At 47.6% G+C, this 19,190-nt stretch overlaps 1 protein-coding gene across 1 annotated transcript in view; it reads right to left on the bottom strand.

The window, feature by feature from the left end:
• Window positions 1–1,276: 1,276 nt before the first annotated feature.
• LOC125944101 (uncharacterized) overlaps window positions 1,277–19,190 on the bottom strand; it is a 52,006-nt gene continuing 34,092 nt past the window's right edge. Inside the window, exons 5-7 of the mRNA XM_049664016.1 lie at window positions 6,451–6,540; window positions 4,348–4,394; window positions 1,277–1,646 (exon numbers count right to left, since the gene is read on the bottom strand). Of these exons, the coding sequence (XP_049519973.1) occupies window positions 1,411–1,646; window positions 4,348–4,394; window positions 6,451–6,540 (373 nt within the window). The 3' untranslated portion in view covers window positions 1,277–1,410. The remainder of the gene's footprint in view (window positions 1,647–4,347; window positions 4,395–6,450; window positions 6,541–19,190) is intronic.

The following is a 19,190-nucleotide window of genomic DNA, read 5'->3' as shown; positions in this document are numbered from 1 at the left end:
TACTGGCTGCGCATTTGTTCCCGAAGGTGTATCATGTAATTGCTAATCCAACGTATTGAATATAGTCACAGTAATAACACGACAAGCAACAGCTGGCCACACAGCAGAACAGCTCCGATCGAGCAGCGCGTCTTCTTCGCCATCTGCGTCTCTCTTCACCGAATCCTCCGCGGCGCACAAAGTAAAGCGCAAACTGTAACCGCACAACAAGCGGAGACGCATTGAATTTACGTGTAATCATACCCCTCCCCCCCCCCCCCCCCCCCTCAAAAGCATCGGCTCGATGCATTCGAAGTAGGGAAGGTAGGGGAGGGTGATCAGTGTGCGTAATATGACTTCATCCTAGCCACGTGGATGATGTCCGGTTGTGGTGTAGGGCGGCAACATCGCGTGGTGCTCTCTGGAAGAACTTTGCAGTTAGCGTCATTCAGGCATTGAAGAACCCGATAAGGCCCGAAATAATGACGGAGAAGCTTCTCTGACCTCCCGCATTGGCGGGCGGGACTCCAGATACATACTTTGTCACCGGGGTGGTAGGTAACTTCTCTGTGGCAGAAGTACCTGTGAGCGTCGTAGTGTTGCTGAGAGCGAATGCGCAGGTGAACTAGCTGACGAGCTTCCTCTGTACGCTGAGCATATTGGTCAGCATTCACTGTGGTAGATGAGAAGGCGTCGGGCAGATCGAAGCATTACGTCTAACACTGTGGTAACCTCGCGGCCGTGAAGCAAGCGGAAAGGAGTAAATCCTGTGGTTTCTTGAACGGCGGTATTATAGGCGAAGGTTACGAAAGGAAGAACGCTATCCCAGTTCTTGTGATCCACGTCGACAGTATATAGCTAATTTATATTTTGCACAAATCTGTAACAACGCGGCATAATAGGCAACGGCCTAATCAATTTTACTAACTTCGTAATTAGATTTTACGAACTTAAGAGACAGTGCACCTGCAATGACCACTTAGGCTGGTAAATAGGTAGCAAAAGGTTAGTAAATTTAGGCCTATCGCAGGTAGTACCAACTACGGCTACTAAATTTTTGCTACCCTTAGCTTTTTTTTTTTTTTTTTTTTTGAGAGTGCACTTATTTCTTTTTCAGATCAACACTCCATTCGTTGATGGAATATAGTCTGTTGCAGTGGACTCCCCAGCCCCTCTTTGTTTCCTTAGTAATCACTCGTACCTTCTAAGACTGCTCCGAGTTCAAGTAGTGTCTACACATGCTGGAGGTTGTGCCATAAACAGGTTAGGAAATGAAGGTGCGGGCGACATGAGCGCAAACTCTCAACTGGTATTTTATTAAAATGCGTAGATATGGTTGCGAAAAAATGCAAAAAAAGAAAAAAAAAAGACGGCATACAACGTCACCAAAAACACGCGCGAGAATTTTATTGAGTGCACCACTCATGTTGCTTAGCATCCGTACAACAGAGTAGCCACAAACGACGCAATCACTATCCCCAATCTGATCGGTAGTGGTACACCTTTCCGCCCCCAGCTTTGGCATCTGGCAAAGATGCCATCTTTCGGAACATCGCCCATCAAAGACTGGATTTTTGCAGCGCAGCTGTTAGCACGAACACCGCTCCTGGTGAAACCGAACCAGCTGAGCACCTCGGTCGCGACCCAAAAGGCCACGAGCGCCACCACTGCAGGTAATGAGAGAAAAGGCATGGCGTCAAAGTCAGCATTTTCAAATTGAAGCTGTATGAAGGTAGCACCAATCTCGAGTACTACATGACCCATCTATACACTTCGCAAGGTATCTTTTACGCAAATAGATGGTTTAATTGGAGACAAAATTGGAAATAAATGGCGCTCACAATATTCAGGTTCCAATTCGTGCATGACTTTAAAAAATCATAGGCTGTATCGGTGATCTCGACACTCGAGAATTGCCTGTCACCACCGTGCACTTGGCTCGGAGGGCCCCTTTGGGAAGGTGTGATGCTTCTGCAAACTATAAGGTACCTTCATACATGCGTTTAGGCATATACAAGATTTCTAGTGATATAGCGTCGACAAAGCAGTACGGAAAAGGTGACTTTTTCTCCCTATATTTATTCACAGAATGAAATTATAGTGCATTTGATTACAGGTGCAGCAACATTTTTGATAAGGTATTTTCTACTGGTGCTTACTATATATATATATATATATATATATATATATATATATATATATATATATATATGAACGAGAAGAAAGGAAACCGAGGGGGGGCCCGATTTTTATTAATCATAAGAAGCCAACAAACAGTGACACCAAGGACAACATAGGGGAAATTATTTGTACTTACTACTTCAATTAAAGAAATGATAACATTAGTGAAAATGAATGCAAAAACAACTGGCCGCAGGTGTGGAATGAACCCACGTCTTCGCATTACGCGTGCGATGCTCTCACCATTGAGCTACAGCGGCGCCGCTTTCCCATCCACTTTCTGGGGTATTTATGTCTTATACACTAGAATTAACCCTGGAAGTGTTAGCTAGCGCCACCAATCACAAACCATGGCGTCGGATGTGGAACATCCTTTCTGCCGCAGGCGTCACGAGTACGTGATTTTTTTTTTTTTTTTTTTTTGGGGGGGGGGGGGTGAAGGCAACTGGTCAATAAACCTACATATGCTACCTGAAGGCATTATGTTGCCGGATTTGAGCCCTCGTTAAGTAATGAACGCGGAAATGAGACACCACGGAAATGGGTTCGGACGTGGGTACTAAATGAAGGAAACGCTAAAGAATGGTGGTAGACGAAATAGTCATGAGCATGACTCAGCAAAAACGACAATGACTCAGCGAAAAAAGATTGACACTCAGAAACCACTGAAATGTGTTCTGACGTGGGTACTAAGTCAAGAAAACACTAAAGGACAGTGATAGAAGTCTTAGTCATGAGCATGACTCAGAAAAAATGACAGTGACTAAGCAAAAAAGTATTAACGCTCAAAAATCAATCGAATGGGTTCGAATGTGGTACTAAGTGAATGAAAAGGCTAAAGGTCAATGGTTGAAGCCATAATCATGAGCATGGATAAGGCTTTCGCCTTAAGGTCTCCTAGGTGTTGCTAAAAGGACTCCTGGGGACTCATGACGTGAATGTCATCACATACATCACATTAGTTTGTATGAGTGAACTTGTATGTCCCCATCCTGCTAAGATCTTGAAAGAGATCGCAGTATCTATAAATAAAAAAAATACATGTCATGTAGGTTATGAAAAAGCCGCCTACGTCGTGATGCTCTCATGGTCGTATCGGTAACTTTGTAGGCTCCTCGCACACTGCTTCGCATAACATCGATTCCCACAACGCGTGGGATCTACCGGCTTTTTCTTGTTTACGGGGACGTGCATGAACCATTACTTGCGGGGGTACACTTCTAAGGAAAAGCGGATATTCTTCATCGCACAATCCATCACAGACAACCACGTGATTCACGTCCGCAAATAAAAAGGCCAGCATCGCCAGCTTTTCTTCACGCAGTTTACCCAACGCCGATGTTTTCCGACACACAATACTGACAACCGGGCTGGTAAGAGAATTATGGAAGTTCACGTAAAAAAAAAGAAAAAAAAAGAAAAAAAAAACACGTCCACGTGGCGCTCACCTGCACCAAACACAGCGCGACTGCAGCACGCAGAAAACTGGCGGCGGCTGTGTTTTGCCAACCAGGGTCAATGCACATGCGCAGGAGACGTCACGCTGTGACGTCGCAGGCGCGGTGTGACGTACACCAGGAGAGGTCTATCGTATTGTGGTTTTGGCATGTAAAAGCTCAGAATTCAATTAAGAGCACCTTCATCTTCATCAACGACACGGATGCATCAACCACACCACTGTTCGTGTGATTTGGTGTTTTACATAATTCGGCGTTTCTTGCGAGTTGTCTGGCGCATAAACATCGAAATTGCAGGAAATTGTTGTGACATTTGTAAAATATAAACATAAAGATAATGTGACATTAGACATTTCCCCGGGTAAAATTACCAATATTGAACGTGTCGCATTCACTGTATATATAACCTTTAAATATTCACTTCACGTAAACGTCGCTGCAGATTGATTTGCAGGTATGCATATACGTGCACATATTTGAATATCGTTAGCTGTTTGTCGTATGTTGTCAGGATTTCTCTTTGAAACAGGTACTACCCTCCCGCCAAACCCGGCCCGCTTGAAACACGAAAAGCCTCGCTTGGTCACACGGCACATATGCGTAGAACATAGATAACATTAGTCTGGTGCACATATGCGTAGAACATTGATAAAATTAGTCTGGTTACTGTTTTCTTGCACTCACCACAGTCAGCTACAAAAGGGAACGCTTATAACGAAATATATCTTACCACATGCCAGGAGGCAGCACCCGGTGGTGACGCTTGGGATCCCATAGCTGAAAAAAAAGAAAGAGAAAAGGATGTGTCATGATAGAAAAAAAAAAAAACCGGCAGATTCCACGTCCTGTGGGAATCCTAGTTATGCGAAGCAGTGTGCGAAGAGCCTACCAAGTTAACGAAACGACCACGAGAGCACCAAGACTTAGGCGGCTTTTTCATAACCTACATGACACGCACGTTGTCATGACATTCACGTCATGAGCCCTCAGGAGTCCCTTCGCCTAGGAGACCTTAAGGCATAAGCCTTAGCCATGCTCATGACTATGGCTTCAGCCAGTGACGTTTAGCATTGTCCCTCACTTATAGTACCATATCCGAACCCATTCGATTGGTTTTTGAGTGTTAATCTTTTTTTTTTTTACTGAGTAATTGTCATTTTCTGAGTCATGCTCATGACTAAGACTTCTACCACCATCCTTTAGTGTTTTCTTCACTTAGTACCCACGTCAGAACACATTTCAGTTGTTTCTGAGTATTAATCTTTTTTCGCTGAGTCATTGTCATTTTTGCTGAGTCATGACTTATGAGTTATGACTTCTAGCATAATGATTTAGCGCTGCCTTCACTTAGTACCCACGTTCGAACCCATTTCAGGGGTATTTGAGTGGTAATGTTTTTTCACTGGGTCATTGTCATTTTAGGCGGCTGTTTTATGATCTAAATGACACGCATGTCATGACCTATCATTTGTGTTCGTCACACACTGTTGTCCTACTATACCAATTGTGGTGCCTACCAAGTTAACGAAACGACCATGAGAGCACGAAGACGTATGCAGCTGTTTCATGACCTACCTGACACACATGTCATGATATTCATCTCATGACCTATCATTTATGTTCGGCATACACTCTTGTCATAGTACGCCAATGTAGGTAAATACCAAGTTGACGATAAGACCATGACAGCACCAAGACGTAGGCGACGAGATAGATACTGCCACAGTGGCGAATGTTCGCCAAGAAATGCTTCGCATTTAACAAAACACTTTCCTCCTTTGCAAGGTTTTTCGCATTGCATGTATGTATATTGGCACGTGTATATGTTTATCTTTCACCGGTGACCGCTTTTCACCGGCTAACAAATGTTAAACGCTATCGCTAGGCACAAAACGCGCCTGCTTATGTAATCTTATTGTATGAGCGACGCGAATTGTCTACTATTAAAAAAAAAAATTATGGGGTTTTACGTGCCAAAACCACGATCTCATTATGCGGTAAGCCGTAGGGGGGCACTCCGGAAATTTGGACCGCCTGGGGTTCTTTAACGTGCACCTAAATCTAAGTACACGGGTGTTTTCGCATTCCGCCCCCATCGAAATGCGGCCGCCGCGGCCGGGATTCGATCCCGCGACCTCGTGCTCTGCAGCCGAACACCATAGCCACTGAGCAACCACGGCGGGTGTGTCTAGTACTTCCTGGAAGACACGCGGGCACCAGGGATTATTCTGGAACCTTCGATGACTCGTGTATAGAAGCCGTCGCATTTCGCCACGGATCAGATTTCAACGATCGCCGACTATGTTCGCCGCTATCGTTGTGCTTCGAGTGCAACTTGCTTTTGTGGGCACAGGTTCGCCCAATAAAAAGTCCGTTTCGTCATTCACAGTTTTGCGACTGTTTTTTTCAACGTCGCTACTACGTGACAATATATTAGATGAGAATAAATAAAAGGTCTGGTGTCGACTGTCACTCCACCAAGATCACTGCGTGACCCTGACTGTCCGCCAAGATGCAAACGGAGCTTTAAAAGCTCTGCTCAAAACATAAAATTCACCATCGTCAAATAACTAGCAATAATCTGTTGGATCGCGCTGCCCCTGACGAAAATTTATAGATTTCAGAAGTTCCATACAGCCGCTAATATTGCTATGGACCGTGAGCACCATTGATTGACGGCGATCTTTCGCTCACGTGACCTGTCACTTTTTAGTCAGTTATTGCTATTCGTTTGTCTATTTTATGTATACTTCCTCTCGTCTGTATCTTTCCACGTAAAATCTTGGCGGAAGCGTTTTTTGTGCTCTTCACGGAGCTACTCAGCGGACGCTACCTGGTCTGCTCCTTGATAATTGTGGTGTCGGTACTGTTGACGAGGACTTTGATGTAGCCCAAAATGTTCACCATGGTGACTTCAGGCAACCTGCACGAACACATCAACATCAACAACAGGTGGATCTTATCATGTTAGCAAATGCAATGTTTAAACTAAATGTACCACACCTCAAGTCTACTTCAAAACATACGAAGATTAACTCATTAGTTGGGAAACTGAATCAAAAGCTATGTAACTGTTCAGTGACCGTATACAGTAGCAATTATAAATGCCACCGGTACGCTGCATACAAATGCTTTATGCGGCCGCGTGCGGATGTTATTTGAGCCTTACGCCACACATAAAAAATTTGGAGGACGCTTGACCTCTTATGATATGTTGTCGCAATTTCGCATCACACAGGTTATAAGCCGCGCAGCCAGAACAAAGAACCGGTAACCGCTACGCCCGCGCTCAGACGAAATCCACAGATAGCTGGCAACATGTAGAAAAAATTACACCATCTTCTCGTAGGGGAACGCTGAGTAGTATGCGAAGCAGCCATGGGGTCGACTCAAGGTAGTTTTATCAGCTGTATAAACTTGGACATGCAGCAGCATCGTTAACGCGCCGAACTGTTGTCGACGCCGTCGGCGTTTTGCCCGCGTTCGGTGCGACTGTTGCCGATGCCTCTGGGGCGCCTACCGTCGCGTCTCTAACCTAAGCTGCTTCGCATTACCGCGCGCGGAGCCGCAGATGTGGCCATTCGTTGCGCAATCCGGAGAGGAGAGGAGGAATGCCGAGAGGAGAGATGAAACAAGGAAAGGAGAGGAGGGGGAGGAGGATGCGCATGAATGCCGAGAGGAGAGGAGATGAGACAAGGAGAGGAGGGGGAGGAGGATGCGCATGCCCAGTAGGGGTGTGGACGCACGGCGGTTGGATGGATGGAGGGAGGTAGGGAGGGAGTGACATAGCCCCGAGCATAAGATACTTCGCATTAGGGAGCCTACATGCAAGCGCTGTTTTAAAACAGCGCTTGCATGTAGGCTCCCTACGTCGCATCTAAAGGTAGCGCCATCTACCTTCCATTCAGTAATGTGCTGACTACTGCCATTTCTCCGGTTGATGTCGTCGAGCAGCTAAGGTCCCTAGATAAAAGCTTTAACAGCGAAGCTGTTTAAGCCAGCCGTAATGTGTGGTGCGTAACAAGAAACTACCAAGACAGAAAAGAAAATAAACGTTCTTGCCGAGGGGGATTGGAACACGCGTACCCCTGTCCCGAAGCGAGCGTCGTAACCACTAGGCTATACAGCCACGCCTGCAGAGCTTGCATTTATGCCATAGAGTTTCTCACTAGACTATGATTTATAGTGTGAAACTATGATTTATGCGAACCGTATGAATGCGTTCGAGTGTTGCCTTCGACCACAGCTGGCGCGTTCGTATGCTCGTGCTCTGCGAGGTGAAGAGGTTTTGCGCGCTATGAGAGCGAGAGAGAGATGCATTCACGGAGCGGGTCTCCTGAAACGCGGGGTTGGCATTGGAACGTGATGTCGGCATTGGAACGCGGTGTCGGTGTTGCAAGCTGTGCTATGCAACGGGCAATGACGGTCGCAAGTCCGAGACGCAAAAAAATAATTTATGATCATCATGATTAATAAGATTAAAAGTTCGCGCGCACTTCCGGAAAATGCTGGGCTACGATCGCCTAGCTTCGCTGTTCCAAGCGTTGTGCGACCGAGAGCAAGGTTCTTTAGGGGCGAGGCTCCTTAGGGTGTGGGTCGTTCCCTCTGTAGTAGCAGTAGTAGTAGTATGTAGCCCACCTCTAGTTTATGAATTGCTCAATAGATGGCGTTGTGTGTCCGTAGCTGATGTGCAATATGTGCAATAAATGCCCTTTTGATTGTTTGCACTACTATGTTGTTCCTTTGTCCCAAGAGCACGTGTGAGACCCCACAGTGTGTGTGTGTGTGTAAAGCGAAGATACGCGCAAGGTTGGGATTTTATATATATATATATATATATATATATATATATATATATATATATAGCATCATCACCATCAGCCTCTATTATGTCCACTGCTGGACATATGTCCTGTGATCTCCAATAACCCCTTGTCTTGCGCTAGCCGATTCCAACTCGCGCTTGCTAATTTCCTCACTTCATCACCCCAACTAGTTTTCTGCCATCCTCGACTGCGCTTCCCTTCTCTTCGTATCCATTCTGTAACTCTAATGGTCCACCGGTTATCCATCCTACGCATTACATGGCCTGCCGAAAGAGCGATGGAACGAATAATGCTTAGGCCTAACGTTCAGAGAGAGAAAGAGAGCGTTGTGGATCGGAGAACAAGCGGGGATAGCCGATACTCTAGCTGACATTAAGCGGCAAAAATGGAGCTGGGCAGGCCATATATATATATATATATAATATATATATATATATATATATATATATATATATATATATATATTGCCACATGGTGCGGCACAGCAAGGGGACTGGAGAAGAAGAGAACAAGGTTCGTCTCGGCCGCGTCGACGCTTACGCTTGCCTGGATCCTCATTCAGCGTGTATTCTACAGCAGGGTATACGCGACAGTTTGGTGGAGCTTGCTGGGTACGCTCAACTTATGCAGGAGACCCTACTGGGCAGCAAGAACCTCCCCCCACAATAGGAGCTGACTCCAGTTCACCGCACAAACCGGCGAATCCGAGGACTCGCCTCAGAATTTGGAAACCTCCAGGGGCAAGTGATGACTGCGACCACTGCGAAATCTACGGAAAGGGTGACACCGACTTACCTAACGGTGGTGAACCCCCAAGTGCCGACGGCTTTTCATGGCGACATAATTGAAGACGTGAAAGACTGGCTGGCGGAGTTCGAGCGCGTGGCTGCGTGTAACGAGTGGGACAACAACGCCAAACTCAGGTACGTCTACTTCAGCCTCTAGGATGGTGCTCGCACGTGGTTTATGAACCGCGAAAGTGCCCTGTCATCCTGACTAGAGTTCCAGCGCAAGCTACTGAAGACTTACTCCAGCCCCGATCCCCGGGGAAAAGCGGAGCGAGCCCTTCAATCAAGCGTTCAAAAACCCAACGAGAGCGTCATGATGTACGTGGAGGACATGACGCGTCTATTTCAGCGTGCCGACCCGAGCATGTCGGAAGAGAAGGTGCGTCATCTGATGAGAGGCGTAAAGGAGCAGCTCTTTGGCGGTCTTGTTCGGAATACGCCCAAGACTGTTGCGGAGTTCCTCACCGAAGCCACCGCGATGGAGAAGACGCTTCAGCAACGGTCGAACATGTACAACCGGCAAGTCCAATGCCGCCTGCACTCCGGATACGCCGGTAGGCTTCGAGTGCGACGTCGCCTTGCTTTGCGAGCTGATTCGCTCAGTGGTTCGCGACGAGCTGCAGAAGCAGCACGGTACGTCGCCACCTCCAGTCAGCTCCATCGCCAGCGTCGTACGCAACGAAGTACAGCAGGCACTGCAGGCATCTATTTCCAGCAGTGAAGCATCACCTCTGCCAAGCGAGTCACGACGCAAGACTTACGCAGAAACATTGCTGAGCCCCACACATGCTTTCGCACCTACTTATGTTGCGTCGCCAGTCGCGTTGCAGGCGGTGCAAGCCACTCCGACAACCCCGCTACCGTACTTCGACGACCGCCGAATACCCGCGAGGAAATCAGAGGTTTGACGAGCACCCGATCAACGACCCCTACCGGCAACTCGGACTGCGGGATTTTTCTATCGATTCGCCTCGACCTAGGTTCGGCCAAAGGCCTCCCGACATCGCAGAATTTCTCGACCAGCAGCGCCGGCCGGACACATTGCAGCGGCAGTCACGCTCACCCTAACCGCGGTGATATTTCCCTGCTCGTGATACCATCTCGAGGACGACGCAAGGGAGATCACCAAGTCCACACCGGAAAAACTGACGTCAGCGACCTTCCGAGGCGGGGCCGCTGATACTCGACGCGCTGAAGACCTCGTATCGTCCCAACCACCGCAGAACAACGAAAACACGATGACGCCAGACCCAGTTCCCGCGAACAAGATTTCACTGGACATACCTGTGCTGATTGACGGCAGAAAGATTAGTGCACTTGTAGATACCGGCGCCGATTACTCTATTCTTAGTGGCAAACTGGCGAGCGTTCTGAAAAAGTTACGTTGGCCTGGAATGGGGCACCAGTTCGTACGGCAGGTGGCCACGTCGTCACACCGCTTGGCTTATGCACCGCCAGAGTAGAAATTCGCGGTGCCGACTTTTCTCGCCACTCGTCTGTTTCTACGCGAGTGTTCCCGTGATTTAATTCTTGGGATGGACTTTCTCCGGGAGTATGGCGCCATTATTGACCTCCGCGAGCTCTGCATCACTTTCTCGGACGACAGCATCACGATACCGCCGCGTGCGAGTGTTTGGTTCCGGTCAAGTCCGACGAATTACAAGGCGGTGAAGCCATTGTAGAAGGCAACTTTTCTATGCTGCTGACCCAAGGTATTTGTGTAGCGCAAAGCCTTGTCGAACTTCGTGATAGCCAGACAGCAGTCCTCTTTACCAACTTTACTTTTGAGCATCGGCACGTTTTTCGTGTCACTGCCCTCGCCTACGTGGAACCATCAACGGAGATCGTCGAGCGTTTTGCTTCTGAAGTGGACACAGACGACTGTTCGCTCAGAGACAACGATGTAAACTCTGAGCTTACGGAAGATCAAAAGAACGCACTGCAGGAACTCTTGAACGAATTCCGCGCGTGCTTCGCTCGGTCTACTAAGGTAGGCCAAAGGCCAATCACGAAGCACCGAATAACGACATCCGATGACGCACGCCCCATGTCGTGTCTCGCCGAAAGAACGTGAGGCAATTCAAGCCCAAATCAAGGAGATGCTAGATGATGGTGTCATTCAGCCTTCGCACAGTCCTTGCTCCTCCCCGGTCGTTCTGGTCAAGAAAAAAGACGGAACGCTTCGTTTCTGTGTTTATTATCGACGCCTGAACGATGTTACCAAGAAGGACGTGTACGCACTACCACGTATCGATGACTTCGACAGGTTGCGGCCACGCTTCTCCATTCGTGCGGCTCGTTCTTTCTCCGTCTCCTCGGCTCACTGCATCCTCTTGGTTTCGTTCCGACGGCGAAGCCTGGCTCTCGCTACAAAAACTGGCAGATCCCATGCCCTGTGGGAATCGATGTTATGCGAAGCAGTGTGCGAGGTGCCTACCAAGTTAACGAAACGGCCATGAGACTCACTTTCCATATTTGCCGACGAATACCACCGAGCCGCCCCTTCTACTGATACTTATAAGATGCAACGCCGGCTCCTCCTCTGTTGCAACGCGGTTTCACCGGCTCCTCCTCTGACGTCATGCCAGATGCAAGCGGCGAACGCTTGCAACACAACTGCGGCGGCGGCACGTCGCCGCGACGTGGTAACTCGAGCAGACGACGCCAGATGGCGGGCGCTGCCAACTGCGGCGGTTGCTAGGCAACGGCTCAGCTCGCGGTGCGGCCACCGGCCACAGCGAAACGGCGAGAATGCGGCAAATGTAGCTCTCGCTACAAAAACTGGCAGATCCCATGCCCTGTGGGAATCGATGTTATGCGAAGCAGTGTGCGAGGTGCCTACCAAGTTAACGAAACGGCCATGCGAGCGCCAAGACGTAGGTGGCTTTTTCATAACCTACATGACACATATGTCATGACATTCACGTCATGAGTCCTCAGGAGTCCCTTTAGCAATGCCTAGAGATCTTAAGGCTAAAGTCTTAGTCATGCTCATGACTATAGCTTCAACCATTGACCTTTAGCCTTTTCCTTCCCTTAGTACCAGCATCCGAACCCATTCGAGTGGTTTTAAATGCGAAGCATTTCTTGGCGAAAATTTGCTACTTTGACAATATCTAGCTATCTATCTAGCCGCCTACGTCTTTGTGCTCTCATGGTCGTTTTGTCAACTTGGTATCTACCAAAATTGGTATACTATGACAAGAGCATATATCGACATAAATGGTTTCTCATAACATGAATGTCGTGACGTGCTTGTTATGTAGGTCATGAAAGAGCCGCCTACGTCGTGGTGCTCTCATAGTCATTTTGTTAACTTGGTAGGTGCCAAAATTGGCTTATTATGACAAGAGTGTATGACATGCGTGTCATGTATGTCATTACAATGGCCCAGTAAAAAGATTAACACTCAAAAACCACTGGAATGGGTTCAGACGTGGGCACTAAGTGAAGGAAACACTAAATGATGGCGGTAGAAATCGTAGTCATGAGCATGACTGAGTTAACATGACAATGATTCAGCGAAAAAATATTACCTCTGGTTTAGCTCTGGGTAAACGTAGTCGAGTAGCGATAGCTACAGACCCCCGGCTGCGCTTAGGCTTCGCTTGTAGTTGGACATGTTAAACTTCGTGTTTCCCACTAGACTAAGAAAGTAGAGACGTTGCGGTCAACCAACGGGTAAAACTATTTTTCACACCAATGAATATGCTTCTATGATCCGTAAAATAAAGGGCTTTTGTGGCCACATCGTGAATGGTGTAGTTACACTCATCAAAGTTCCGCTGAAGAACCAGGTCCAAACTACTTCACCACTGTGTAGTGGTACTGGGCTGCAACTGATTCACCTCAAGTTGATATCGTTCTCCCAGGCCTTGAATGAACGCAGGGTCTTGTTTCGGGTCCTTGTTGAAATCGCCCGTCATAATGGTTAATCCTCGTTAGCTGTACCCTTCTAAACTCCCGGTTATAGCAGCTGCGGAGCGTGGGGTGTGACGTCATACAGAGGGCGCAGCAAGCGCCCAACGGCAGGAGCGGTGGCCGCGCGGCGACCACGACGAGGCGAGTTGCCGGAGAATCGAGGCCCGTGGTGTGACGTCACACTAGAGTGTACTAGACAATGGACCATATCCTAGTACACTCTAGTCACACAGAAGGCGCGCGAGCGCCCAATGGCGCTTTACCAACGGCTAAAACCCCTTGATCTTGAAAGTAGCGACACTCTCCTCCGCGCGCGCGCTTTCCTCCTCAATTCTCCTCGGATTTCTCCCCTCCCCGGGCCGGCGCGGTGCGCACGGCACGCTGAACCCTCCTTTGGCTCGTTGCAGTCGCATTAGCATCAATGCGCGCGCTTGTTTATTCAGCCTTTTGAAGCGTTGTATGGGAATTCAACCCTTGTGAAACTGTCATGACGAAAGTACGCTTCCGGTAGAACGTCGCGACATTTTTTCTTTGAATACGCTTCGATAAGTACAAGCGCAAGCGCTCCGAAAGATGAGTGCCAAGCAGAGGCTGAGCTGTTTGCCTCTACGTCGCCACTTGGGTTGTCCCTAACGCGGAGATGTATTAGGCGCATATAATATAAGCTGTGCAGAGTATAAACGAGAATTTCGTTCATAATCCTGGCTCTTAAAAGGCTCAAAGAAAGTAACCAAGGAGAAATGTGATAGTTTACTTAAAGTGAATTCGCCAAAATTAGTGGGCCAAAAGCCTTTGTACGAATGCCACTGTGCAAAATACGTGCTGCGTTTGCGAAACAGCCAACAAAGAACTTTACAGACGCGCCCGTGTTCCGTCACTATGAAACGAAAGAAATTGCATTCCATCACCTCTGGGAGTACCCTAAGTCTCTAAAAAAAAAAAAAAAAGGCTGATTGCTCACACGGAAACTTCTAAGACTATGGCACTTGGTGATTAACTTACAGACTTCAAGATGTGAAGTTTATCAGAATTGTGGGAGATTATCAGAAGCACGTGCCTTGTACTTTATGAGCATGCGCGAATAATACATGCCAGATACGTAACTTCGCCTCCGTGCGTATGGCTTTTTACTTCACGGTGGCTGCCAAGATATCATTGGGCGGTTGTTAATTACTTATTTTTATACTTTCGCTTAACCAACTCAAGTTCATATGCCTATATATATATGCAGGAAAGAAGATAATTGTTTTGTTTATTTCAACAAAATAATACTTATTCACGCTTTTTCGCACGATGAAAATCACTACCAGTATTTCGTATCTGACGGCACTGAACTACAGAATGACCTAGGCGACACCGAAGGTTGCGGACCGGACCGATGGGTGGTTAGAAAAAAAGTACCACGTTAACTACAAAGTATTTCTCCTTGGCGCGTACACACACAGACACGCGCACACACGTACTCACACACGCACACGCAGACACATACATACACATACATGCACACGCGTACACACATACACACACACATGCATACACGCACACACACACATACACGCACGCACGCACGCACGCACACACCATTACAGAATAGGAGTTACAGCCATTAACTTATAAATTACATACATTTGAAAACAAACGCAAGCACGAGAACACAAAAAAATGTGGTTGATCCCTCTTATATAGGAATCGGTATAGAACACGAAAGTGAAACGTGTCTTCACAGAAGTAGTGTAATGTTTATTGCACATTGATATATAATGTCTATTGGTGTTTTGTGGCTAAAGCGCCCTTAGGCGTTGATGCACCCACGCTGACGCCTGGTGGCACGTCTCCTCCATCACGACTACCAACGTCGATGACCATGAGCAACCGTCGTGCATATGGAAGCTGCACTACGCTGCACACGCTAGCACAACGCGAAAGACGAAGCACGTAACTGACACACTAATACAACGCGCAAGACAAAGCACGTAACTGAATCGTCACCGAGTCAAATCAGCGCGTACAGCGCGTCGTAATTGCAGCCTCCGCGATCAACTTCAGAAACATTTTCAGAGCTAATTGCGGAGGCCACGCTCCGCTGTGCTGAGTACGGTGAACGCCACCTAGGTGGCGTTGGTAGTGCTTCTTGATGCGAGCGTACCTTCGAATGCTGGCATCGAGGCGTCGTAGTGCTGAGACCACCGAAGCGTTCACTGTCAGTGCGCGTTAGTGTCATAATGCAGTATTTCTCTTTTCTGCTCGTAGGCGGCGGCACCGCCCCGAGCAAGAGCGCGGGTACACGGAGGAGTGTTAGATATATAAGGCGCGTCTGTGTAGCTCTCGTCAAATGCGTTTGTGGCGCAATGGGTTAAACGCTCGGCGATCTATCGTCGCGGACCGAGAGGTCGTGGGTTCGATTTCCAAATTTTCCATGTTTGTGGAACTTTTTCTTCTGGTTTCTTTCTTTGTATTATGTTCGTGTACATTGTAAGCTGACGTATTTCCGTGACGGAAATACGTCAGTGAAGTCTTGGTGGACCCCGGCATAAAACACTTTCGTGTTAAATGTGCAAAGAGCATTAAAATATCCATGCAACTTCACCTACGAATATAAAGAAAGCTGTAAGATTCACCTCGCAAAGAACGACTTGCTTAGAAGGCGCGAAATCCTTTTTCCCGATGTTATGGAGCCACGGAACCGGCCAACGACATTCCGTTCTCCTCGGGAAATAGAAAATAATGCTAGCTCTTTCTCTGACCTGCTGCTGCGTCGAAACGAGCAGCAGGAAGGCATTTCCACAGAGAACGAAGCTCAGATTCTCACGGAAAGACGGGAAAACAAGGAAACGCACGTTCAGAGCGGCAGGGCGACCACTAGTTGGACAGCTCATGGCAGGCGCGAGAAACTGAAGACGCGCGAAAGCAAGTTTCGCGCCGTTTTCGTGACGTCAGGGTCACCTGACGGGGTAGTATCGCGCGCCGCAGCCATTCAGCGTGGCGGATGCGCTGCCTCCGCGAAAGAGGGGGAGAAAAAGAAGGTTGACCGCACCGGCGAGGGTGTTGCGGCGTAGATCAAAGCGTGTCGCTACTTTCTAACATCAAGGGGTTTTACCAACGGCAGGAGCGGCGGTGACGCAACGACCGCGACGAGCCGAGTTGCTGGAGAATCGAGTGCCGTGGTGTGACGTCACAATGCGGCCACGGCTCAAAGTGCGGCGACAGCGAAGAGGACAAAACCTGCCGTAATGTAGCTATCGCCACAAAAGATGAACACTAAAGAACCACTGAAATGGGTTCGGACGTGGGCACTAAGTGATGGAAACACTAAAGCAGGATGGTCGAAATTAAGGACATTAAGGCTTTCGCTTAAAGGTCGCTTAGGCGTTGCTAAAGGGACTCCTGAGGACTCGTGACATGAATGTCATGACATGCGTGTCATGTAGGTCATGAAAGAGCCGGCTAGGTCTTGGCACTCTCAGGGTCGTTTCGTGTAATTGGTATAGGCTCCCCGCACACTGCTTCGCATAACATCGACTCCCACAGGGCGTGCGATCTGCCGGCTTTTTTCAGTGTAATCTTTTATTTTGCTGAGTCATTGATATTTTTCTGAGTCATGCTCATGACTATTTTTTCTACCACCATGATTTAGTGTTTCCGTCACTTAGTACCCACGTCAGAAACCATTTTAGTGGTTTTTGAGTGTTCAACTTTTTTCGCAGAGTCATTTTCATTTTCACTGAGTCATGCTCATGACTACGACTTCTAGCATCATCCCTTAGTGTTGCCTTCACTTAGTGCCCACGTCGGAACCCATTCCAGTGGTCTTTTAGTGTTAATCTTTTTTCGCTGAGTTATTGTCATTTTACGCAGCTGTTTTATGACCTACATGAGACGCATGTCATGAAATTCATGTCATGACCTATCATTTGTGTTCGTCATGTACTGTTGTCATGCTATACTAATTATGGTACCTACCAAGTTAACGAAATGACATGAGAGCATCATGACGTAGGCGGCTGTTTCAGAATCCTACATGACAAGCATGTCATGATATTCATGTCATGACATATCATTTATGTTCGTCATATGCTCTTGTCAAAGTATGCCAATTTTGGTACATACGAAGTTAACGAAACGACCATGAGAGCACAAAAACGTAGGCGGCTTGATAGATACTGTCAAAGTAGCAAATGTTCGCCAAGAAATGCTTCGCATTTATCAAAGCAAGAAATCTTTAACATCGATGTAGCGCGACTGAACGCAGCTTTCTTTTGGACAAAATGATAATATACCGAGACATAACACCTTTACGTATTAAGCCTGCTCCTAGGTATCTATGAAGGACAAAGACGCCTTAATGGAAAAGCGCAACAGCTTCTTCGATTTTCTCGTATATCTTACATTTCTAAAATCCCATTATCGGGTCTATTTTGCCCGTGCTTCTGGGTATCTGGTCATTCTTAAACAGTATACAAGAAAGCATGTTCCACTGTGACAAAAGCGGCATGGAATTCCTGAATTCATTTAGATGTATATAAACAAATATCCATTTTTTGAAGTCACCGAGCATTTACGAACTGTGCTTCGAAAGTATAATCGTCGCTGTGTTACTGGCGCAGCAACGTAGCTTTGTTGCCGAGCACATGGTTCCCTTAAGTCAGCATCTAGCGATTTCGTAAGAGTGCATGCCTCTTCCGTAGACAAAACAGCCACAAAAAATTTATTACTCTTCGAAAGCGAACATTTTATCACAGACGTTGTATATTTTCCAGGTGCCGAAAGAATAGTTGGCCTAAATGACTTGTCTTCGAACATAAATTTGTATTGCATTGTCGTATAGATGCTCAATTTGCCCACCATTTACACTGTTGCTTTAGACGATATGCAAGATGAACTTCGTCTCCAACTATCAGCCATACCCATAACGGCGGCTCATTGGAGCCGTACCGAGTGACGACGCCTAAATTAGGATGAAGGAGGAATGCAGAAACACTTGTTGTCCTGATTTAGGAGCTCGGTAAGATTCCTCAGGTGGTCAAAATTAATCCGGAGCCTTTCCGTACAGTGTCCCCCATAAGCCGCTGTGCAGGTTAGGGATGTTGAACACCATAACTGCATTTTATACGTTATGCCATGGCCTTGTGAATCTACAAATCGAAAGCGTTTAAGTACCTATTTCGTTGCGCGGTGACTTCGCTGTATGCTACCTTCCTTTGCTGCTCCCAACTTTATAAGACACAACTTTTGAATGTTTATATGCATCATCGCTGCATCAATCCCGCACCATAAAGGTGAGTATAACAATAAATAAAGAAAAAAAATCGCAGTTTCACCTGAAAGGCGAAGCATCAATTGCGATAGCAAATTTGTAGAGAGCTATACGGAGTAATGATATTAGCTTTATCAGCTGTATAAACTTGGACATGCAGCAGCACCGGCAACACGCAGAACTGTTGTCGACACCGTCGGCGTTTTGTCCGCGTTCGCTCAAAATGCGTGCGGCGTTGGTGACTGTTGCCGGAGCCTCTGATATAAATAGGCACTTGGTGCCGCAGCTAAACGTCGCCTCCCTCCCCCCCCTCCCCCACGGCCTCTCGCGCGTCGGTAGAAGGCGCGTTTGCTCTACATATATGGTGATTGTAAAGGAGGAAAGAGACGCCTACTTCTGCAGCCCTAAAAGGAGCACGGCGCAGAACGCGCGTTTGTTCTCCGCCGTGCGTTCATTCCCCGTAAACGCGCGCGCCCCTCGCGCTCTTTCACTCGCACATACAGCGTTCGGCGCGCAGCGCCGATTGGCGCTGAGCCGTGCTCCCTCAAGGGCTGCAGAAGATAGCGCCAACCTTTCCCTTTCCCTCAAGAACCACTTATCATCAGCGCCGATTTCATCTCCATTGACGTCATACGGAACCTCACGGCGACGGCGACGGCGACGGCGACGCCGACGGCAGAAATCTGCTATTGAGTGTCCATATAATTAAAGAAAGCTCAATTTTAGTGAAGGCCCCTGAGAACTGCGTTAAAACGCAATAATTTCAGTGCTTTGCTGTCGGGCA

This window comes from Dermacentor silvarum, chromosome 3 (assembly GCF_013339745.2).
Source record: "Dermacentor silvarum isolate Dsil-2018 chromosome 3, BIME_Dsil_1.4, whole genome shotgun sequence".
NCBI lineage: Eukaryota > Metazoa > Arthropoda > Arachnida > Ixodida > Ixodidae > Dermacentor > Dermacentor silvarum.
The sequence above is the reverse complement of the archived record's forward strand: the minus strand, read 5'-3'. Positions and strand labels throughout refer to the sequence as shown.